This window comes from Hakea prostrata, chromosome 4 (assembly GCF_041222555.1).
Source record: "Hakea prostrata isolate BN-2017 chromosome 4, UWA_Hpros_2, whole genome shotgun sequence".
Lineage (NCBI taxonomy): Eukaryota > Viridiplantae > Streptophyta > Magnoliopsida > Proteales > Proteaceae > Hakea > Hakea prostrata.
In genome coordinates this window covers 842,019-865,368 of record NC_142603.1, presented here as the reverse complement: position 1 = coordinate 865,368, position 23,350 = coordinate 842,019, and the positions used below count along the sequence as shown (strand labels likewise).

Below are 23,350 nucleotides of genomic sequence, written 5' to 3'. Positions count from 1 at the left end.
AGGGAGGGGGAATTGCAGTTTAAAAGAAAAATTAAATATGGTGTGACCACTCAGTGCGCAATTTAACAGAATGGACTATAATGGCAGAATCTTTCAAATTTAGCAAGGTCTGCATGCATATTAAGAGAGAGAAAGGGAGGGGGGGGGGGAATGACTGGTCATTATGCCTACTAAGAGGAGGGTACATGTCATTTACTTAACATTAATAACTGAAATTGAAAACTACTAATGCTACTCAAGTTTAACTTATAAAGTAGAATATTAAAGCTGATGTAGCCTCAAGTGAGTGAGGGCCAGAAAGGCAAGATCCTTTATGAATAATAGTGAGATAAATTAAGGATTACGAAGTTTTAGCCAGGACCGAGTCAAGCTGCTGTTGAGGGCTAAAACAGAATGCTAAATCTGAAAATGAAACTGAATTAAGTCCTCTGCTTCAGCCATGTTTGTATAACAGATTTCTCACTTCAATTCCTCAATTCAAGGATTAGGGTTAGGGTTTACAGGGAAATTGAATTGGGCACTGACTAGGTTTCTAGGGCTTCTTGGGTGGGGGCAGTTTGGTAATTACAATGAAATTCTAATTACAAGTATGCCCCTGCTGATATTGAGTAGGTATTCTGCATTTATCAAACTGCCTCTGAGGTATTGAGCAGTGATCCTATGCTGCTGGCAGCAAACCTAGGGCTTCCTTCGGGCCTTGGGACTCCTTTTGGGGTAGGTCTTCAGACCTACATCAGAAACACTCTGTGTTTACAACTTTCTAGAAGATGCTGTGTACTGGGGGAGGTGGAGTGGTGTATAGTTAACTAATGGGTTTTGACCCATTTGAATAGCTAAGGTCTTGCACACCAAAGATTATTTGCTTCAATGCATAAGCAAAATGCTACAATCAACACAGACCCTCATTTCTAGAGATTTCTCGAGCTTCAAACATTACTATGCATGTTTGCAAGACTTACTCTTTGGCTTAGTTTACTGGTAATCTACCACTTTTCTCATCAAATGCAGAAAAGGGAAAAAGGATGCGGTTCTTTTTTTCCCCTGCTTTGGTGGTGGCTGTGGTGGATTTTTTTTTTTGGGGGGGGGGGGGGGGAGGGTCTATAGCAGTATCTATTGATTAAAGAAATGTGATTTACAAACTTATCTTTACATATTATTTGTATTTAGTGTCAATTTGAGAAACCCAACAATCCTTCTGTGCACAATGCAATGGAAGAACCTAACCATGACTATAGTCTTCACTTTGATTTAGCTATTTCCAGATACAAACTTGAGTAGTTTACAATTGGACCTATGGAAGCACTAGTAGCACAATTGTATCAACTTACTAAGGAAAGTGGGAAAAGACAGACAAAGAGAATGCAATATATCATGAATACACACCTTACGAGGCTTTGCTTTCATCACATCTGAATCTTGCTTATTGAAACCAATGGCAGTGGCAGGTAATCCATCAGTAACCAGATTGACCCAAAGTAGTTGCACCTGAAAAGTAAGTAGATCAGACACTCAAGGATAATAAAACTCCAGATTCCTAGGGTTCAATGAGTAGTGCAAAGCACCCTACAAGAGAACAATTCTGATGCAGTCCCAACACCACATTCAGATTTGTTGCTCAGCACCAAGAAACCCAGGAGAAGCCCCTAGGCTTGCTGCCAAACAGTTTCAAGCCATTAGTCATTTTACAGTCTTATTAGTGCATTAGAAAATTCATTTAGGCAGTGGCGTACACTGTAATTTTGATAAACTTTCAGCCAGAGGCAGAATTTTCCTCCTACTCTTCAGTCTTTTATCTGTACACTTTACACTTAATTTTGGAGTGAGGAGCCTTTGATTACCTTCAAAGGTGGATGGTATAGTAGCCACATCGATTTCTTCCAAAAGGTCTGATAGATTATTATGCAAGGATTGCTAGGTAACACTAGGGGAGAGCCTACCTGCATACTTGGACTACTGTCTTGGATGTGTGCCTCACTCCACAAACTCATAAGAAGTGTGAAACTAAAGAACCTCAGAATAATGTGGGAAGAGCTTAAAAGGAGATTCCTTGAAATCTTTTGCTAATGAAGTAGTCAAACAAACAAAATGGGAGTTCAAGGGGACTACTTGTATTAGGAAAGTTGCTGAAGATGATATGGTTCAAGCAGGCACTAAGAATATAAAATCTACTTTTAAGACATGGCAAAGGACAAAGAATGTATAGGACCTACAAAGGTATAAGTTCACCCAAAAAGAAAAAAAAAGGATTGTTAAATTAAATAATTTTGGATTGTTGAAATCTAATCAAAGAGAATGCCTAAGGATCTAAAGTTATTTTGGGTTCAACGGAAATGGTAGCATAATAGAGAAGGCCAGAAACTACAAAATTCTGATGGTTCAAGACATCCCCCATCGAGTTATACAATGAGGACAATCCAGAACCAGTTGCTTACACAAAACATTATCTTATAAATCAAATGGACTCACAGGAACAAGCGTATCAGGTATTCCAAGCACAGCTGCGACAAATATACAAACTACTTCGCCAATGTTTGACGAGATCATGTATCTGATGAATTGTCTTGTGTTATTGTATATCGCCCTTCCCTCTGCAACAGCCTACAAATAACCACAACCAACTAGAAAATTGGCCAACATAAAAATAGATATGCCACTCTAAGTCCAACCTCAACCACCACCCAAAAAAAAAAAAAAAGAGAAAAGCTTAGAAAGACGAGCAAGAGTTCGTACAGCAACGATTGACGCAAAGTTGTCATCAGCCAACACCATGTCCGAAGCACTCTGCAAATATCCCCCACACAAAAAAAGATTTTAATGAGATACCTCAAGGATTTATTGCAGAAATGAGTTATTGCCAAAAATAGATTTCCATGTACATGAGGACAAAGTAATAAAGTACTAGGAGACGGGCCAAAGATAAATCCATAAATCTACGGATCCCATTACCTAGGTGTCACATCAATATACCTAAGGAATATAGTTGTCAAGTCTGACCAGTATCCTATTGCTATTGGGTTTAGTTGAGCAGTTGTGATAGAAGCAGTGTCCATATTGTGATATGTTTCTGAATCTTTGAGTTGTATTGTCACTCACAGCCTAAGACTAACAACAAAGTAACAATGCAACCAAATATATTGTGGTTCAGATCTCTCACTTCTATTGAAGTTCAGAGTTCAGACTATATCAGAGTGGTTCGGTTTTCTCTCTCTTCTACTTCATAAGCACTGATTTCAGATGCTCTTTTGCCATCTGGTATCATAGCCATAACCAGTACTTGCTAAATCCTTGCTATCAGTTTTGAGAATCAGACTATGATTTCCTGGTTTATGGTGTGGGGCCAGCCATCTAGACTGACCATTTCCACCGTGTGAAACCCGAGTTGATAGAAAAAGAACTAGGGTTTTTTATGCTGATGAAATTGAGTACTGCATGGTGATCATAGAAGATGGTATCGATTGCTACCCTAATGAAGAATATTATATATGTTGATTTAATTCTTTTCATATTCTTGCTTCAGTCAGGGGTATAGAACAAGAGTAAGTTTGCTGATTTAGATGAAGCCATCTCTGTTGATTTACCTCGGAAGGCTCTGGTGCTGTGACAATTGCTGCTAATTGTTCTTGCTGTTTTTCATAGGTAGGCTTCAACCCAATGGACAAAGAAAGGAGAGAACCCCATCATGGATTGAACATCAAAGAAGAAGTCCCATTAGATGGAGTCAAAAGCTTTGTGGAGGTCAATTTTCAAGAAAACAACAGAGGAGTGTGAAGAGCAGTCAAACCCCAGATGATCTCTACACAAAGAAGACTGTTGTCAGCAATACTTCTACCTAAGGTGAAGGCCGATTAGTTCTTGCTAGCAAGGAAGTGCTGGCATCCCAGAAGCGGTTGACAAGAACTTGTTGAATGATATTGCAAAGAGAGATGGGCTGGAAATTCGAAAAGGAGGACGCTCCAGGCTTCTTGGGGATGAGACAGAGGAAGGTTTGGTTGATCAAGGATGGGTGGGAAGGGTTGAGGAAGAAATTGCTGACAGCACGAATGAGATTTTCTTTTGGGAAGCTCCAGGAGGCTCATACAAAGCCCATGCTAAACCATCCAGCCCAGGAGCACAACTGGGCTTGTGAGAGTTGATGGCAAAGAGGATATAACAGTGGAGGGGATGGCTAGGAGGGTGTTAGGAGGGAGGAGGGAACAAATTTGCTGATGAGGTTGGGGGAAGGGATAGGGTGCTAAAAGGATAAGGAGGTGACCACCTCTCACTTGATACCATCAACATCAAAGATCCAGACTCCATCAGCAGAAAGGATGACGTACCCCCAAATTGAGCGCAAGTTGTCAGGATCACTTGGTTGAAATCAGCAGTAAGATTAGGTTAGGGGAATCACAGCTGGACAGCAGCTAATTAAACTGAATATACCCTGCAGTTGGAGGGACTTGACTTCTAAACCCTGCGGTTAGGGTTTCTAGAGGTCTAGGGAGATTAAGGATTGATGGGGAAGAGGTATAGGGTGCTGCCAGTAGGTCTAAGGTTAGGGTTTGGTAGAATTAAACTTGAATTTTTGCTGTTTTACTGTTTAGGTTCAATACCAGAATTCCATGGTTTAACTAATTTTAGTTTCTCAAAGTCTAGGGTCTCTAAGGGGGAAGCTAGAGCTAGGGTTGAGGTCGAAGGTAGGGGTAGGGATGGGATGAGGGGTTTGTAAAATATAAATGAAACTAGATTAGGGTTTCTAGGTTTTTAAGAGAAAAGGGAAAATTAGGGTTACTAGGGTTCAAGGTGAAGAGATAGGGCTGACATAGGGGATCGAAGGTAGGGATGGGGAGAGGGAAGTTGATTCCTTAAGGGGTAGGATTTAAGAAAGGGTTTAGGGAGACCTAGGGTTAGAACTTGGGGAAAATTCTGGGTTTTAGAAACTAGGGATTCCTCTGCTGCCACGAAAGGAAAGAGGAGAAGAAGAAGAATAATTAAACGGGAGGGGGCTGGGGAATGGAAGGGAACTAGGGGAATTTGTTGGAAGGGTGCCTCAGAGATTGGGGAAGGGGAAGGGCTTGTGGTAAGAAAGGGAGAGGCTATAGTGCAGGCTTCGGGTTTGGGGTTGAGGGGGAGGCCTGCAAGTGGAAGAAAGGAGGAGGTAGGGGGTGGGATAGGGTTTGTACTTACTTTCTGCTAATGAAGGGGGCTTAAAGAACCTGAATAAAGCAGAATGTTATAAGCAATCTCACCAATTGCATGCTTTCCCTCCTAAGGAAGAACCCTGAAGAACCCATGACTGCACTCTCAATATCCTTCAACTCTCAAATTTTATTTCTTATCAACTTAATTTGCTTACATATGAATGGCTTTTCTATTAGCCCTTACATGAAGGATTTCCTAACTGGACATCAACAAACAAAGAGTTCTATTAAGAAAGCATTCTGTTGTAACGACTCCCAAATAAATAATAATTGCAGAATAAAAGAAACTCCTAATTTAATAAGGTTTCTAATTTGAATTAGGATTCCAACTTAAATCTCCTACTTGGACAGGGAGTCTAAACAAGGACTTATAACAAAGTAGAAGTATATTTGGACTGCTAAAATTATGCTGAACCTAACAAGAACAAAAGGGACCCAAAAGGGGGTGGGCAAATGACCAATTTGCCCCCCATATGGTTCAGCTTCCTTTAGGGCCTCATGGTTTTGGGTTGCTGTTCCTTCCTTCTTTTGGGTTAATGGGGCTTCTCTGGAGGGAACGGCATCTCCCTGGTTACATCAGAGGGAGGGGATGGAGTTGTAAATACAGCGGGCTTTGAAATAGCGGTGGAAGGAGGTATTAGAATCTCCAAGCATAAGCCATTTTATTCTGGATTTCTGACAAAGGAAGCTCCCTTCTTAGGAGCTGAGAGTGGTCAGCTCAACTGAGAGGGACTTCTCTTCATTAGCAAGTGTAGGATCGAGGGGGGTTCAGATGGAGAAAAGATTGGACATGGGTGTGGTTGGAACAGCAAGCAGAGATAAGAGAGGAGCTATTCCCAAAAGTTGAAGAGCTCCAAGCTTTAAGGGCAAGTTTGGAGTTGCGAAGTTTTCTGGTGAAGGCCACCAAGGGAGATATAAACTTTTACAAATCAAAACAAATGAACATCTTAATAATTTTCAGCATTTTAAGTTAATGAAATTTTTAGAATTGAGAAAACACCTGCATTTACAAAAGTTGAAAATAGCCCCTACCCCAAAAATCAGGATTTCATTTGACTTTTTTTATTCAATTAGAATAGGAGAGTGATTGCTTACTAACAAATAATATCTAAAATGAATGATATTTTTCATAAATAAGTACATAACCTCATTTGCCGAAGGCCATGCTAGTTCCCTCCTTTGAATGCTTGGTCATGTCTTCAAGACTCGGAAACAGCATGTCTAGAAACAATAGTAAGGCTAGATACACCTGCCCTTCCCTAGACCCTACTAAATGTGTAAGCCTTTTGCATTGAGTAAGACCTTAAGAAAAAACCTTGACTTCATGCTAGCTCACCTAAGAAGAAAGAGAAATCCTAACTAAAATGTAACAACCCCTATTTTGCTATTTGCATGGATGTGAGTCCAAATACAATCTAATTAAGTCACGCAACTTCTAGGTGATTGCATGACCTCAAAAGGAGAACTAATCAGAAGTATCTTAAATGAACCATAAACTGAACCAGTTCAATTCAAGGAAGAAAATTCGACCGAAATAGGAATTTTGACCTTGCAAAAGGCCGAAATTCCGATGTTTCAGTTGAAATTTCGGTCGAAACTGGACACTTTTTTTTTCTAGAAATTGGAACTTCAATTTCAGGCCTCATATGGACTCAAAATGATTTGGATTCTTGCATACTACCTATTTCAAGCATAATAAACACCATGGAACTAGTTTTTGCCAAAAAAATAAAAAAAAACATTGAAAATTTATCATTCAAGTATACTAACAAATGACTAGTCCCGACAAGTGCAAACTGTATTGCATACAGGCATAGAATCATCAGCATACGTGAATTGTTTAGTAGAAGGTTACATATACAAGTCAACAAAATGACTGAGATCAAGTGATGATGTCTCACATATATTAAGTTGAAGCCTATATATCATATATAAATAAAATAAAAATACATAATTTAAGAAAACTATTATTAAAATAAAAAAAATGAAAAAATGGTAGCAAATAATAAAAAGATAAGTTTAACACAACACAATCATAGATCATAGTCCTAGGCTAAACATATATAATTTCAAGGCAATACAAGATCATTTAAGGCATGAACAAAACAAAAACAAAAAAAGGGGAAGTTTGGAACTGTTGGGTATGGCTCATGCTTCACATTCTATTGTTGCCAGAGTTTCCTTTGTAGCTGTTGTGGCTTAGGAGGTGTTTGGAGGCCAAAAATGAGCAAAAAAGGTGTAGTGGAAATTAGGTGAAAATGGGATAAAAATCAACAAAAACTAAGGAAAAATAAGTTGGAATGTTGAAATGGTCGGAATTTTGGTGAAATTTCGATCGAAACCCCGAAATTTGACACTTTTCCAAAATAATTGGAATTTCGTTTCATTTCTGAAAAATACAAACATTTCGATTTTCGACCAAATTTTCTTCTATGGTTCAATTACTAAAACAGAAATTAAACAAAATCAATTAAGCTTAAATTCGTGTACCACATTGAGAGTCATGTTTAGGTCCATCAAGGAAGCCCATTAGCAGGTAAGACCATAAAAAGGGCCCAGCCTTAGGCTTACTCCTAGGAAATGGGCCCAATTTGGTGTTCTGTCAAGGGGCTGGGCCAGGCCAAGCCAGGTTTTTTAGAAGCAAAGTCCAACCCAAAGTCTTAAAGTCAATACAAGAATCTAATTTCACTCTAGGACCTAGATGGGTTGACGAGTTGTTCACCTTGAGGAGTGCTTTTCCCTTCTCTTTCAATAAAATTCTGTTTTCATTTGGTGAATGAATAATTAAATTAAATCAAACAAAAGGAAATTAGCCACAACATTTCCTAGAGGAGGGAACAACAAAAGGTGCTCAGGGAGCCCAGCCTCAAATAGGAGAGGCCAAAACTAGAAAAGAGGAAGAGGGGGAGAGAGGGGGGGGGGGTTGATCCTGCAGGAGGCTAGAATGTGCCTATTCCTAGGAAATTGATACAAGTCATAGAGGAGAAAAGAGGCTAGAATGTTCTCCTATGACTTACAGAAGGAATGGAGTCCCATATCTAGAAAAGAGGCCAGACACTGTAGGTATGCTGATGTTTCACTTCATCCAAATATGATTAATTGTTGCCACAGCTAATTTCCCAGTGAAGTTACAAGTAGAAGAGCCACCAAAGATCACAGCCACCTAGATCATTTCGCTATCAAAGAGAAGAATTCTTCTAGCTAGGGCCAGGACTTTGTAAGCAACTCCTTTTCAGATAGAAGCAGCTACAGGGCAAGAAAAGATAAGGTGATTAATGTTTTCAACAGTGTTCCAAGGAGAATCCAGTTTGAAGAAACTTGCATATGCCTAAGATGAAGGGAAGACTGCATTGGGAGCAGTAAGAGGTTTGAGCTGCAAAAACCTGAACTAGAGTGTAGCCTTGTAGCCGAATCACTGTGATGCAACCTTACTCGACTAAGGCTTGTCTTCCAACATCTCTAAGGCTAGACTAGTTTCCAGGCCCAAATCTTGATTTTGGTATGGCATATGGGATGGCTCCAAAATGGGTTCCCAAAATGAGATTGAGTTGATGGCCTCTGAATTCCCTGATTCAGTTAATGGGGATGAAATCATATCAAGGATGATGGAGTGTTAGTTTTGGAGAGATTAGAATGGTTAAGAGTGTATGGTGGGAATTGAGAAGGGGCAAGTTCTTGAGATAATGGATGGGAAGTTATGGGAATGGGTGACCTTTGGGCTCTTAATGCTTAGAATAATCTCCCCAGGTTTGAACGGATTTAGATAGTGGAATGTGGAGATACCGGGTTTCTCAAGGATGATCAGATCTGGAGACTGGCTGGTATGTTTTGGACGAGGTTTGGACTGAAGGCAAGGGGGATGGTGGTGGATTTATGGCCAGAGTTTGAGGTGGAAGTGATGGCCGGTTGTGGGGACGTGGAGATTATTGATAGGTGGAGAGACAGGACTGAAACAAGGAATGGCGGACCAAAACAGATTAAAATAGAACAGGCGGGGGTTTAAAGCAAGCGGCCCATAATACCTGAATGGAGCCTTGAAGATGGAACAATCCAGGTGGAGATTGAACGTTGATCCAACCAGCCATAGGCAGATAGGCTTGGGTTTATCTTTATAATCATTTGCAGCCTCGGATCTTCTTCTCCATCAACAGAATCAGAATTTACAAACAAAAACAAGAGGAATTACTCGTAGTGTAGCTATGTTATTTAATATTCAGTCTGACCTCTCCCTATCAAGTGAAGGGGTGTTTTTATACCAAATATAGGGATTGGAATTCCAAATAGGACTTGAATCCCGAGCCTGAGTCTAACTTGACTTAATCCACTTGAGGTATTTATAGTTATACCTATACAAAGACTGAATCAAAATAATAAATAAATGAGTTTTTTACACAGCACCCACTATTATTGGGGTGAAACTAGTGACCACCCCCTATTATGCTCTAAATTACATGGCACCCAATGTCAAAATTACAAGTTACTCACACTTAAGATTGCTTGTTAAGTGATGGGTAAAATGATTTAAATGCCCTTACCCCCATTTAACTCAATTAAAATTTAAAATACAAATTATCCAAATGCCCTTTGAGCAGTAAAAGAGTTTTGGAATTTACAAAAAGTAACCCCAGTAGCAACCAGATTTAAAAAATCAAACCAAAAACTTAACCAGAGATTTTGTGAATTAGAAAACCGTAGCCGACTGTCCTCAATTCCAGTGACCAAATCCAGCTTGAACGTCTAAGTTATTAAAACTGCTGGTGACCCAATCCAGGTTGGTCGACCCAATCATTCAAACATTTTCAACGGATCCAAGATCTACAATTCTATCATCATCATCATCGGCAGCTGCAGAAGTTGTAGCAGTGGCAGCATCATGAATGACAACAGGAGAAGTGCCACTATTTCCGACCAGCTCTTGTTGAATAACATTTAAAATCTCAGTTGGTTGAGTTTCAGGTTCAAATTCAGTTGGCCATGACCTTTCAATTTGTGTGCCCTGTGACAGCTGCTCAAGTTTACAAATGAACTTCAATTCTTTCCTCACTCTTTCTTCACCTATTTCATATGGATATTCTTCATCGGTCTCCTTTATTATGGTCTGTGGGAGACCAGAGAGGCTAAACCAGAGCAGCTTTATGAAACACCTCTCTAAGAAATCTATTAGATCCCTGACCTATTCATGCTTCTGATCAAGTATGAACTCACAAATGGTTGCATGTTTAAGTACCATTAAAAGCCGGTCAAGTTGTTCCATGTAACTTAATCAAGAATTAGACCTACAAGGCTACAATAGTGATTGAGATATCTATAATAGTCTCAAGAGCTTGTCTAAGAATCCCAAGGACATCATCTAGCTCTAACTGGGATTCCTTGAATTTCTCCAATGACCAATGGGAGGATATCGCCCCGAGAAATATTGACGGACCTTCACTTGGCTTTATTGAGACAGGTTTGATTAGTAAGTTTCAATTTCCAGAAGACAATACACTTGAATAATTTCCAACTTAAAAGACGGCAGACAAGGGGTACGAAGAAGATGCTCCCTTCACCCACTAAATGAGTTAAATGGGGATAAGGGCATTTAGGTCATTTAGTGAATCAAATTGGGGGCAATAATGTCATTTTACTGCCCAAAGGGCATTTGGGTAATTTGCATTTTAATTTTTAAATGAGCTAAGTGGGGGTAAGGGGCATTTAGGTCATTTTACTAAAAAAACTTAAATGTGGATAACTTGTAATTTTGACAGTGGATGTCTTGTAATTTAAAGCAAAATAATGGGTGGTCATTAGTTTCATCCCGGTGGTCATTAGTTTCATCCCAATAATAGTGGGTGCCATGTAAAAAACTATAAATAAATACATGTCTGAAAAGTACAAACTCATGTGCTTAATATGCCCCTCAAGTGGGCAAAATCACGACTCTGCCACTACTTCTCTCGAGTATAATAAATAACTGAAATAAGACTATAAATAAGCTTCTGGGTAGCAACCTAGGGAGTTTTCTTGGTCCTTCACATGGTCTGGGACTTTAAGGGCTTGGGTACTGCAACACATTGCTGCCATGAAAGCTTCTCAAGATTGTGGGGATCATTCCAGAGACTGCCGGGGCCAGTTGTCAGGAAAATGGATGGTTCGATCCATCATGCTCAAGGATGTCAACCACTGAAGCAAGTCTGTGGAGACCATTATTTGAGAAGGCTTGCTGATGGAGTGAAGAAGGAGCTTCTTGGGTGCCAAGGATCTAACCAAAAAGCCATTGACCTAATTTTTCTAATCTTAGAATGAATCCTTCAACAGCACGGGGTCCAATAATGAGGAAATTATGCAAGTCCCAAGAACTGAAAAAGCACAGCAGCTCTTTTCAATAGTCTTCTCCACTCTTTCTCTCTTTGGATTTTCTTTTATATTTCATATGGATAAATCAAAGGATATCTACACTGATTGAACCTTGTCTCGTTTATCTTCATACCTATCCCCACCCCACAACCAAAAAGCTCAAGATAGTGCCAAGAAAATCACTACTCTACAAACGTGAGGCACCAGACATACCTTAGCAACAGCTGTTCCTGACCCCATCGCAATTCCTATATCTGCTTTCTTCAGTGCCGGAGCATCATTGACACCATCGCCAGTCATTGCAACCTTAAGCATGAGGACCATAATTTAGTAGCATTAGTAAAGAATGTACTCAAGGTCATTAAATTGCTGAAGATAAATAAGACTTGAGATGCTGGCTCACAATTCCCACAGAAAAACATTAAAAAAATGGGTATTTGAAGCAAACAGAAGCAACCAAGATGCTGGAAACCTCAAGAAAATGCATCCTTTGAGATGAGCTAAAAAAACTAACAACACTGCAACCTACTTGAAGCTTAAGATCGGTACTTGCATATATTCCTGACATTGCTGCTAATTGAATCTCTTACTCCTTTCTACCAGATCAAATTGATGTCCACAATCTATTTCTATTGTTACATTGAGTAGTATTATAGGGACCTGGGTTCAGAAAAATATCTCCCTCCAGAGCAGCATGGCATATCACCCTCCTGAGCGTAATTCAGGTTAAGAATAACAGGACAACATTTGGTAGTCCTTCATTGCTCCCTCCATTCTGAGAGTACAAACCAATATTGAACTGTCATATATTCTTCCAAAGTTTTCCATTTTGTACCTGTTACTAGGGTTTAATTAGGATGATCAGAAGTTGTTCCAGCACTAGTAAACTCACCATGCTTAAGTCTAATGTGCGAGTAGTGACAAACCTTCTTTCTTCACTGGAATTTCCTAGGAATTGTGGACAACCTTTTTCTCTTGCCACTTCCTCCACTGTTTGGAAAGGACTTACAACAAAATGTTAGCCTGAAAAGAGAAAGAATCTTTCCATTTGATAGAGAATGGAATTGGGAGGATATGAACTTTCCCGGTAAATTCAGCTAGTATGCAGTGACTAGGCTTTACTCGCTGTTTGGCACTGCCATTTACCATATCTGGATAGAGCTTTAACCATAGGTGATGGAACTTGAACTCCAAACCCTTCCAGAAGAGTTGGGACTGTATCTCTCTAGACAGTAGAAGCAATTTGTTTGGGATCTCTTTCTGGTGTGTGGAATCATTTTTTGAGTGAATAATAATCACTTTTGGTGAATAATCACTCTCTCTTTTTGAGAGGAAAAAGAAAGGAAAAAAAATCCACCAAATACAGAAAGAATAGGTATACTTTATTCACCAGAGATGCAGCAACAACAGACACTAAGCTGCCAATGGATGAGGAATGCCTGGAATGGAAGACAGTTTGAACTTTGAAAGAATCCACCAAATACAGAAGCTTTGTCAAAGAGTGTGCCCCTAGAAACAAATAGTCTTGGGCCAACCAAGGATGGGGCATCTAGATTTTAGGTAATTCCAAGCAAACTTGGAGGAGAATGCCTCAAGGAGATCGGAGTCCAAGAAACCAAATTTCCCGAATTAGTGGATCTTCTGGTGACGAGGGAATTTCAATAAATACAAGTTTTACAGTTGGAGGGGTAGCTCAAATCCTGGAAATGATGATGTCAGAAACTGAGGACAGTTGATGTCAGCCAGCTCTGTAGATGTTTCTGAAGATTACTAAGGGAAGGAGGATACCAAGGGGTTCCACTGATCAAGTCAAAAACGGACGTGATGCCATCAATAATCTTGAAAGTACATAGCCTCAAAGACTTAGACTTGAGAATGTTTCCCATACCCAAAAGAAGAATTTGTCCATGGAATCATAGTCCAGATTGAGTCTCTATGGTCCAGTCAATTCAAATAATTCTATGCTTCGAAGATAATTTCCAAATGAGCTTAAGACTTCCTGACTTGTTAACCTTTTCTATTCTAAAGTCTGAGACTCCCTTTTTGGGAAGACAAACTGAGGACTACAGGATAGAGCAAAGGAACCTAGTGGATTTCACATTTGTTCTCCACGTAACTTCTCGTAAGGGATTCAATATTCTCAATGGCTAAGGGAGAGAAACGATGCCAGATCAGCAGATCTTGGATGACTGAATGACTGACCAAGTAAGCCCCAACCACCCAGCATAAGATAGGATGCTTCCTTTCCAGAGGTGAAGCTTTTGCTAAGAGCTTAAGGATATAGGAGCAGTGATAAGTGTAGAAATCCTGGCAGGAACAAGGGGTAAAGCCAAAGTACCTAACTGCAAACTGCTTGAGATAAGCTCTTACTTGAATAAGAGATAAGCCCAGCTGCATTGAATCAACAGTCCCCCGGAAGCAAGCATGTGTTTTTATTCCTATGGCCGTCCGTTTTTGTTTGTTGCATCACCCAAGCCCTTTCTAACCAAGGGCTGGGCTTTGTATTGTTTCTTTTTTTTCCTCCCCTTGCCTCCTAGGGGGAGCTCCTGTATTATTTCCTCTTTTCACGGTATCGTTGTATCATTCTGTATTCAGCCAGGGGGAAAAAAATCTGGATGAATGACATGGGTACTTCGGAGAATACTACAACAGAAAAGAAAATACATTCAAATACGAGTAATAAAACTTCTTCACAAGAAACCAGTGCCAAAAGAAAGTGTGGATAGCCTCCACAGAATACATAACTTTCTTCTCTCACATAAATCATGAATATAATGATCAGGGAACCATATTAGAACCTCATAACAGACCTACCACTTCATTTTGGCGCTGCAGGGCTTCGACCAGCATTCTTTTGTGAGATGGTTCAACCCTAGAAAATTAAAAGTTATATGTCCTTTAGAGAATAAACACTATATGTATATTTCGCAAATTAAATTAAAAAAAAAAAATTTGTAGAACAAGTAGACATCTATACAACCATGAGTAGTGTATCTTCTAAACAACATGACAGATGAAAATATTGAAAAAAAATGGCATCTCAAATACATGGTGAAAAGTAGCATTACAACAAAATATTGAGAAAAATGGCTTCTCAAATACCTGGTAAAAAGTACCATACGTTGTAATGCTATTGTTTGCTGCAAGGCTGGAAGTTCTTCAAACTCAGAAGCAGTGTAAGAGCACCCAGAGAGATCTCCCAGGTAATCAAAAGCACCTATTTTACGGCACAGAGACTCTGCTGTGGACTGAAGGCATGTCTGAGGTCAGAATGCAATGCAAAATAGAAATTTATAACTCATGCAAGAAGATTAACTGCACCTGACCTTGTTGTCCCCTGTAACAACTATAACCCGTATGCCAGCTGACATGCATGAAAGCATAGCATTTCTTACTTCCTCTCTTGGTGGATCAAGCATCCCAACCTTAAAACAAGACAATTAAAGAGTATGAAAAACATAAGTTGCATATGTCAAACCAAAGAAATCAAGCATTTGAGAGCTCAACCAAACACAAATCAATTAAATAACATATCTAGCGAAGCAATTTCAGATGCACCTAGGTAGAATCGTCAGAACCACATGTTATAGCCTTCTCAAGATCATATTTTCCACATGCCCAATAATTAAACATATGATGCAGTTTTCAACACCAGATAACTAATGACTGATTTTCCTAGAGTGGGATGTTTATGATGATTTTAAAGCAGGGATTAAAAACATTGATGGTAAAAAGTAAAAGGTGCCACTGAAAATTATTATGTAAAATGCAAAAACAGATAGTGGAAGAATATACTGTCAGGCATGGTCAATGGAGTTAGCCAGAAGAAGTTTACAATAAGTCTAAAGATCATACACACCAATCCAATGAATGTAAGATCCTTCTCATCATCAAACGAAAGTGCTTGTTGGCCCAAAGGTATTTGTTTAAAGGCCAGAGCCAAACATCTGAGTGTTTCTTTTCCTGCAAAACTGATCAATCAATAACATCAAAATTGAATGAAGAAACAACATATCAGAACATCCCATTAAAGAATTCAGAGGTATATCAATGGCCATTACATTCACTCCTTGACCCTAACCTTAATATCCCCTATTTGATGATATCAGCAAATGGAATAACAAAATATTCAAAGGCTCAAAGGTAATTCTGTGTTCTTCAAGTAAGATCATCTGTGTGGGTTCAAAATAGCATTGCTATCTACCAATATCATTTTACATACTGACTTGGTCTAATATCATCAGGAAATATAAAAATGAACATAAATGCACGATTGAATATGCAGAAAAACAAGGCATGTTTGCTTATTTTCGCAAAATAGGATACTAGAGTTGAGCAGGAATGACCAATGAAAGAAAGACAACCTGTGGAATCTGGCCTCTAGCTCAGCTCGAATGTTGAGATTTAGTGGAGTGGTAGAACCATCATCATTGCACAAAACACTTGTGCATCTAGAAATTATACTTTCAGGGGCACCTTTTGAAAACATAATCTGCAATAGCTTTTGACTACAAAGGACACTCATCATTTTGCGGTCACGAGAAAAATCCAATTGATAGATCTGTAAAAAAAAATCACCTTAATAGCATGAGAAACATATGCATAATGTTTTTACTTGGCTCTCTACATTTATTTAATATTTCCAGTCATCAAATTGTGCAACCAGACATGGGCCATTAAAAGCCGCAGGGAACCTAGAAGCATTGGAGAAAAGATTGTGAAGACAAGAATTAATTGGGTTTGTAACATGCTTTCCTACAGCCTCAAACTTCCAAGGAGAGGAGAACAGCTACAGATATTTTCAAAGAAAATAACCACCTCAAAACTATACGCCTGTATTTCAAACTAAGACAAGACTCGACCGTCAATATTGTCCCTTTTGTCAGATTTCAAACAGCGTGTCCCATGCCCACTCCTACAGCAGTCACGCTGATCTTTGGTGTAGTAATGCAGATTTATCACCCAAAAAGGCTTGTTTAATTAGGAATAAACCTAGGGTTTGGTTATATACATGTTGGGCCTATTATCCCATGGGTTTACCTTTGAATTGGCAAGCTAATGGGCTTAATATATGGACAGAAAGAAGGAAAACAGGTTTAATTTCATTTTAGTCAGAATACTGTTTTGAGTCGAACTTCCTTTATTGTTTCACGTTCCCAGTCAGCTTAGGTTACCTGTTGGTTAAGGATTGGGTTAGGTTATTAAAGACTACACTATTTCTGTATAATCACAAGAAAGCACTATTGTCGCCATTGAAACTTTTTCAACTCTTCTTAACTTATTTCCCCTTAACCTGTTTTCAAATGCTTTCATAGGAAGATGCCCTATTACACACGTATTTACATACAAGAAAATTTATTACCAGTCCACAGCATTACATAAATCAGCTTTTAAGCGGACCTTGCACCATGGTGGGAGATCTCGCGAGATATCTCGTTTTTTCAATTAGGCGAGACGAGAGGGAGGTTGAGAGCAGAGAGTTGGGATATCTCGCTCGAAATCCCACCATATCTCGCTGGAACTCTTAATTTTGCCTCTTTTGTTGGATTTCAGCTGAATTTTCACTTGCAACTACTCTTAGCACATCTACAACATCAAAGGAAGATCAATCATTCTCTATATGTGTTATGAACTTATGATTTAATGACTTATATAGAACTACTAATGGTTGTATAATTTTATTATTCTATTCTTGAAAATTGAAATTGTGATACTCATATTGATGGAATTTTGATAACATTAAGGTTACTTGATGCATTTGATACACTTGCTTTTCATTTATACGCCTTAAAGGTTTCATATTACATGTTGTATAACCTTTCAGTTTCACACTATGGGTAGACTTAGAATTCATGCTTAAGGTTGTTTTCTGACAAATCCAAGGCAACAAATGTGTTCAAAAGGCCTTAAATAGGCTAACTACCAAGTTTCAACCCAATTGGAACCTTAAAACCCACCAAGATGGGCCACCGAGTTGACGCCAAAAAATTGTATATCTCGACCGAGATCTCAGTTTTTCAAGGTGGCTAGATCTCCTCGAGAGCGAGATCTTCTACCATGCCTGGTGCTAGGAAGGTAGTTTTTTCATGTTATTTTTGTTTAGTCAAGTATCTCTTCTTTCCTTATTCATTCTTATGTTCACCTAAAAGATACAGTCTTTTCCTAGTGGTGTTAGTCCCAAAAGAAGGAAAAAATGACAAATGAATAAATAAAAATAAAACTAAAAATGAAAAACATTGACCAATGTATGCCTCCCCAATGATGAGCAATGTCTGGGATGGAGAAGCATCAAAGAGGTTAGTTCATCTGATAATCTCAAAACGATCTAGAAGCAGGTAACCAAGAATAAATGCATTTGGCTGATTGGATGATTTCCGGTTTTCTTCATGATAATTCTATTCGGTCTACTTGATCCATTGAACACTTGTTGGGTTTGGCATAAGAATTGAAGCTCAGACCTAACGGGGCCATGGATGTCAAAGCGTCCGCCTAGGCGGCAAAGCAGTTTTTCAACCACTTTGTTTTGAACCGCTTAATTGACACCCAATCTGCAAAGGAACTCCAAGGCCCAAAGTGCCATAGAACCTATTTTTTGCCCCCGGCGGCCTCCCCCGTGCCCATCAGCTTCAAAATGTGAAGCATAAGCCAAACTCAACATCAAGAGACAAAAATCAATAAATCAGAAAATGCCTAGGCGGACGCTTTGATAACCATGGTTTGATGAAACGAACTTATGTTTGTGTTCTTTTTTTGAATAATTTTTCATAATTATGATTCTTGAATGCTTATTTTTCTGGGATGAATGTGACCATTGAATATTTGTTTAGCTTATTATAGAAAGTAGTTGTATTGAGAGTAGTTTAAAATTAGTTGTATTGAAAATTTTGGACCCAACTGCTTTGGTTGCCTTATTGCCGCCTAATCACCGCTTTGTCTCCTAAACGCCTAGGCGGAGCCCGAATCGCTTTGGCCGCCTTGTCGCCTTAACAACCATGATCGGGGCTATTACCTACCAAATTGATGATGGTGCCTCCACATTCTGTTCTGGATTACATGCAGTAGGTGCTCAGGCAATTTGCACTTAAGGCCTTGCTAAGCTATCTATAGCTGTAGACACAGTTAGTCATGGAGATTCTAAACACTAACCCCCTGGCAAGCCTTCTTCATTCCCCCCCCCCTTTTGACCAAAATTTGAAGTCTCGGTTATGAGACCGGTTTCAGCCAGCCTCGAAACCGAGTTATGGCTCAAATTTTGGCCATTTCATTCAAAACCAAGTACTTCTGCCTGGAAGTTTGAGCAGCCAATTCCAGCCCTATTTTGGTGGTTTTTTGGCTTGGGTTTCTGCATACACCCTTTAAAGCATAATTAACAACATGGAAGAGGTTATCTCCATAAAAAATCAATGAAAAGTAGTCATTCATATCCTATCAATCGAGAGATGTGTGTCTATTCCGACAAATAGAAAGATCTGTCATTTGTAACAATAAGTATTTTAAATAATTAACAGAAGAATGACACCATCACAGCATAGATTGAGTGATGTCTCACATATATAAGATTCAGTGTCATATATCACAAACGAATACTATTATCTCTTTTTTGAAAATATATTACATGGAAATCGATTTTAAAAACTAGAAATTCAAAAGAATAAAAGAAGCCCTAAAAAAAAATTTACAACATACATTCATAGATGTATCAATGTGAAAAGAAACAAACATGTTTTGATGCATCAACAATCAAGAAATCAAAAATTAGAGAAGAATATACATACCTAACTTCAAATGATGTCTAATCCCCAACAATCCAGCAAAGTAGATGTTTGTTAATAAAAAAAAAAAAGTAGGGATTTGCAAGAGAAAGAGGGATTTAAGCCAAAAAGTGGGATATTTGGTCGAGATTTGTGAAACTAGGTTGGCAATACTTTGCAAATTTTGTAAGTTAAAGAAGATGGGCCGAAATGGTCTATCCCAGTTGAAACCATCGATAAAGTCTATCTCGGTTGAAATTTTGACCAAGATGGACCGAGACTTCCTTCGGTCATTTTGTCTTGGATTTCATGGAAATTGAACTGTCGCTGAAATTTTGGGAAGATTTGAACTATATTTTTATCAGCTGTGGGGAATTTCTTTACCTTCCATTGCTAGGAGGCCCCAGGGTAGGGTGGACAATGTTGTTTCGTTTGCATCTTCTTCAGGCCTTTTCAAATTCAAAGGGTCTTGGGACTTCAGCAAATCTTGTGGCCCCTTGTCCTATTGGTGCAAGCTAGTTTAGTTCAAGACCCACATTGCTCATCATAATTAAAATGTTTAACTCCAAACACAGTCTTTTCTCTCTCATTGGCATATTCCAGTATCTGCTTGTCATCTTTCCTAGAATGCTTTAGGGACTGTTTGGTTACTTGAGTATGGAGATTTCAAATATGTAGAGATTTCAAATCTATGGCGTCCTGGTTCATAAAATTAACTATTTGATTAACCTGAATCTTTGGTTCGGAGAGTTCCGTCAAGGTGATTTTGTGAATGCACAAATGTTTAGCGCTTTTATAGTAGGGGTGAAATCTCTAGATTTCACCTCATACCCATTAATCGACAGATTCACGTTTTGAGTGTAAAAAGGTGAATCCCTAGATTTCATGAATCCAGGAATTTATACAACCAAATGGGTATAAATTTTCCATTAATGAATCCAGAAATTTCACATGTAACCAAACAGGCCCTTAGAAGATGCAGATCATCTGATTTTTGCTTGCCCCTTTTCCTCTACCATTTGGAAGAGCTCCTGGGAAATTGTTAGACATGAACACTGAGTTCTTCCTATTGCAAGAGGATGGATTCGTGTGAAAAAACTCATCTTTAATGGAATATGTATGGAGCGAAATCTCAGAATATGGTCCTCTAGTTCTATTCTCACCTATCACTGTGTTGATTCCCCAAGGAATAAGCATATTGTTGTGTCTTTGATGCATCCCAATTCTAGGGTTAAGGATTCTTTGAAATAATTCCCTACAATTTAGGGTTAGCCCAGAATCTCTCTTTTCTTTTTCTTTTTTCCTTTTTTCTTTTTTTTTCCGGTAATCCAGAATCTCTCTTTCTTGAACCAGCAGTTGGATAATCAGACCTAGGATTAACAAAACCTGATGGGTTGATTTTATGATAACAAGGATCCTAAAGGGATGAGCTAGAGTTGGCATGGGTAGTGTTTGTGAGATTTTAGGGTTTTAACAAATTCCTACAGGGTGATTTGGAGATAACCAAAATAAATATAGATTGCAACAAAGAAATATAGGATGTGTCAAGGGTTCCTAGGAAGCCGACCCCATATGGTAACGACAAGGCTTGTTGTTGTTGTTAAGGATTCCTAGGAAGCCAGCGATTGGCTATAGGGGGGTTTAGGGATGATCTTTGAGACACCAAAATCACCCAAGGGTTAAACGAAATAGTGGGGAAAGGCTTAGGGAACTATCTCTAATCGAGGGAAAAGGTTTTGGGTAAGTTCTTGCGCAGTCTTTCTTAATTCTTTTCTTTCCATTTCTTTCTTTCCTTTTTTGTTTTTCTGTTTAGCTGACCTGCCACAAGACAGAGAAGGAGAAAGAGAGGCAGACGAAAGGGGGAGTGGGGGGGGGGGGGGGGGGGGTTGCGCAAAGTTAGGGGAGGAGGGGGGGAGGGGGTTTCAGGGGTATCGCAGCAGTGAGGGAGGGTTTGTTGAAGGCTGTGAAGGGTGGTGGAGGGTCTGAAGGTGACTGCGATTGTAAGGGAGGGGATTCTTGGGGGCTGCAACAGTGGAGGAGGGGTTTCTAGGGCCTGCGCAAGGAATAGAAGGGGTGGGGGAAGGGCTGTGGGTGAGAGAGGAGGAAGGGGAAGGGGTTGGGGGCTGCTGAACCTACTTGGAAAGATGCCGGACTTGTTGAACTGATGCTGGAGATTGGAAGAAGAAGCTCAACTTGAAGAATTCTTTCAAGACACTCAACTGTGGCCCTCCCAAGAAGGCCACGATTCTTTCCCTAAAATCTCAGATTCTTGTATTCAATTCAAAGTAAGTTTACAATGAGAGGGATGGGCTATTTATAGCTTTACATGAGGATGGAAAGGCTTAAACTCTAACTGGGAAATAAAGACTGACTTAACTTGGGTTTCCTTTACATACTAGGATCCCCTTTACAACTACACAAATAACAATCACACAAATTAAAGAATTTAACTTGCAATAAAAGACCTAATTATCCACAAGGAATCTTTAATTCAAAATAGATTCCTAGGGGCATTAGAACTCACTTAACTGACTCAAGCAAGGAAATTAAAACAAATTGGCACCCCAAAATTTAAAATTAAAATAGTTAACTAACTAAAAGGAGGAAATGACCAAATTGCCATTAAAGGGATTCAACCAGCCCCTGGTTGCGCCATCTTGAGTGGGCCTTGGGGCCCAAGTTATGGTTTCGGCCAAGGGGGAATTTTGTGCTTACGTCAGTCCTGGGGTTTCCCTCTCTCCCTTCCACAACCCCTTAAGAGGCTTGGGAGTTGGGGCATATAATTTAGTTCTTTTTAAGTATTCTCCCCTCATTTCTGGGGCTAACTGTATTCCCCCCCCCACCCCCAAAAAAAACCCAAAAAAGAAAACACCCTTTTGGCTCTGAATTTTAATTCACTAAAAAAGGTGACTTGATTAAAGTTCATTTATCATTTAAAGGAGGACAACCCCAGAGGCCTATACAGAGTGGAATACTAAGAGGCATTGTTGAGTCAAAATCTCTGCCAATATGAAACCTTGGTTCCATCATTTTAAAATACTGATACCATCATGCGGAGTAAGAAACATCATATCTCTGAAAAGTTAAAGCAAACCTTCTTAAACTGGTTCTCCCAGTAACGATTACAATAAGAAGCACGGTCATGCTTGCTGAGCATATGCAGAGCTGAAGGCATAGAGTCAAAACCAGGAAGGCCAACCTGTGTATGGGGAAAAATGGTTGACAAACAATTCAGAAGTGTTCCCTACAAACAGAAGATACAATAGCAGGAATTATATAAAGTAATTGATATCAAGTTAACCTTCTCAGCAAGTACACGGAGTGCTACTTCAGTTGACTCCCCAATTTTTTCATAGGTACCCTGGCCTGGATTGTATTGCAATGTAGATTCATTGCAAAGCGCAGAACACATTGCTATGTGAAGAAGACAAGACAATTGAGCTGGAAACTCAAGCTGCACAGCAATCAGTAGAGCTTTAGTAGTCAACTTACAAAGCCCAGTGGGAAAATAAGTATGAAAGACTAGGCAGAGCCATAAGCTCCAGAAAGTAATGTCACAAAACTTGCTAAAACATCAATGGTTTACACAACTAAACATCATCATCACATGTTAGCAAACCAAGCACAAAGTTTTGGCATGCATTAGTAGGTCAAATAAACTACTACTTCACTACATCCTGCAGCAAAAAAGTAATCATGATTAAAAATTTTATCATTCTGCGTAAATGGTTCCATGACATCAACAGATTGGACATATTAATTATTCAACACATTCAGATATCATGCATGAACAACGAAGCAAGAAACAGTATTGAGAAGCAATAAAACTTGAAGTTGACAAAATTTAGGTACTAGATTCATGTTGAAATGTCTAGTAAACTAATTTGACAATGTTAATATAATGACAATAGAAAGATCTAGGTCCCTGTTCACTTTCATAAGTTGGAATAACTGGCTGGCAGCAGTTGCATCATTGAAGTTTGAAACATCTCTAAAAGTGGACATAAGAAGCAGCTACATAACCTACTCGTCAACAATAAATAACACCACTCCCCAGCCCAAGATTCTTTCTTCTTTCACTCTCTC

At 39.1% G+C, this 23,350-nt stretch overlaps 1 protein-coding gene across 2 annotated transcripts in view; it reads right to left on the bottom strand.

Annotated features, from left to right (window-relative positions):
* ECA3 (endoplasmic reticulum-type calcium-transporting ATPase 3) overlaps positions 1-23,350 on the bottom strand; it is a 72,959-nt gene that overhangs the window by 13,426 nt on the left and 36,183 nt on the right. For both annotated transcript variants that reach the window (XM_089151157.1, XM_089151158.1), the window contains exons 17-27: positions 22,566-22,718; positions 22,359-22,463; positions 15,878-16,074; positions 15,373-15,484; positions 14,840-14,938; positions 14,616-14,761; positions 14,328-14,385; positions 11,727-11,819; positions 2,731-2,781; positions 2,467-2,598; positions 1,384-1,485 (exon numbers count right to left, since the gene is read on the bottom strand). In XM_089151157.1, the coding sequence (XP_089007283.1) occupies positions 1,384-1,485; positions 2,467-2,598; positions 2,731-2,781; positions 11,727-11,819; positions 14,328-14,385; positions 14,616-14,761; positions 14,840-14,938; positions 15,373-15,484; positions 15,878-16,074; positions 22,359-22,463; positions 22,566-22,718 (1,248 nt within the window). The remainder of the gene's footprint in view (positions 1-1,383; positions 1,486-2,466; positions 2,599-2,730; positions 2,782-11,726; positions 11,820-14,327; positions 14,386-14,615; positions 14,762-14,839; positions 14,939-15,372; positions 15,485-15,877; positions 16,075-22,358; positions 22,464-22,565; positions 22,719-23,350) is intronic.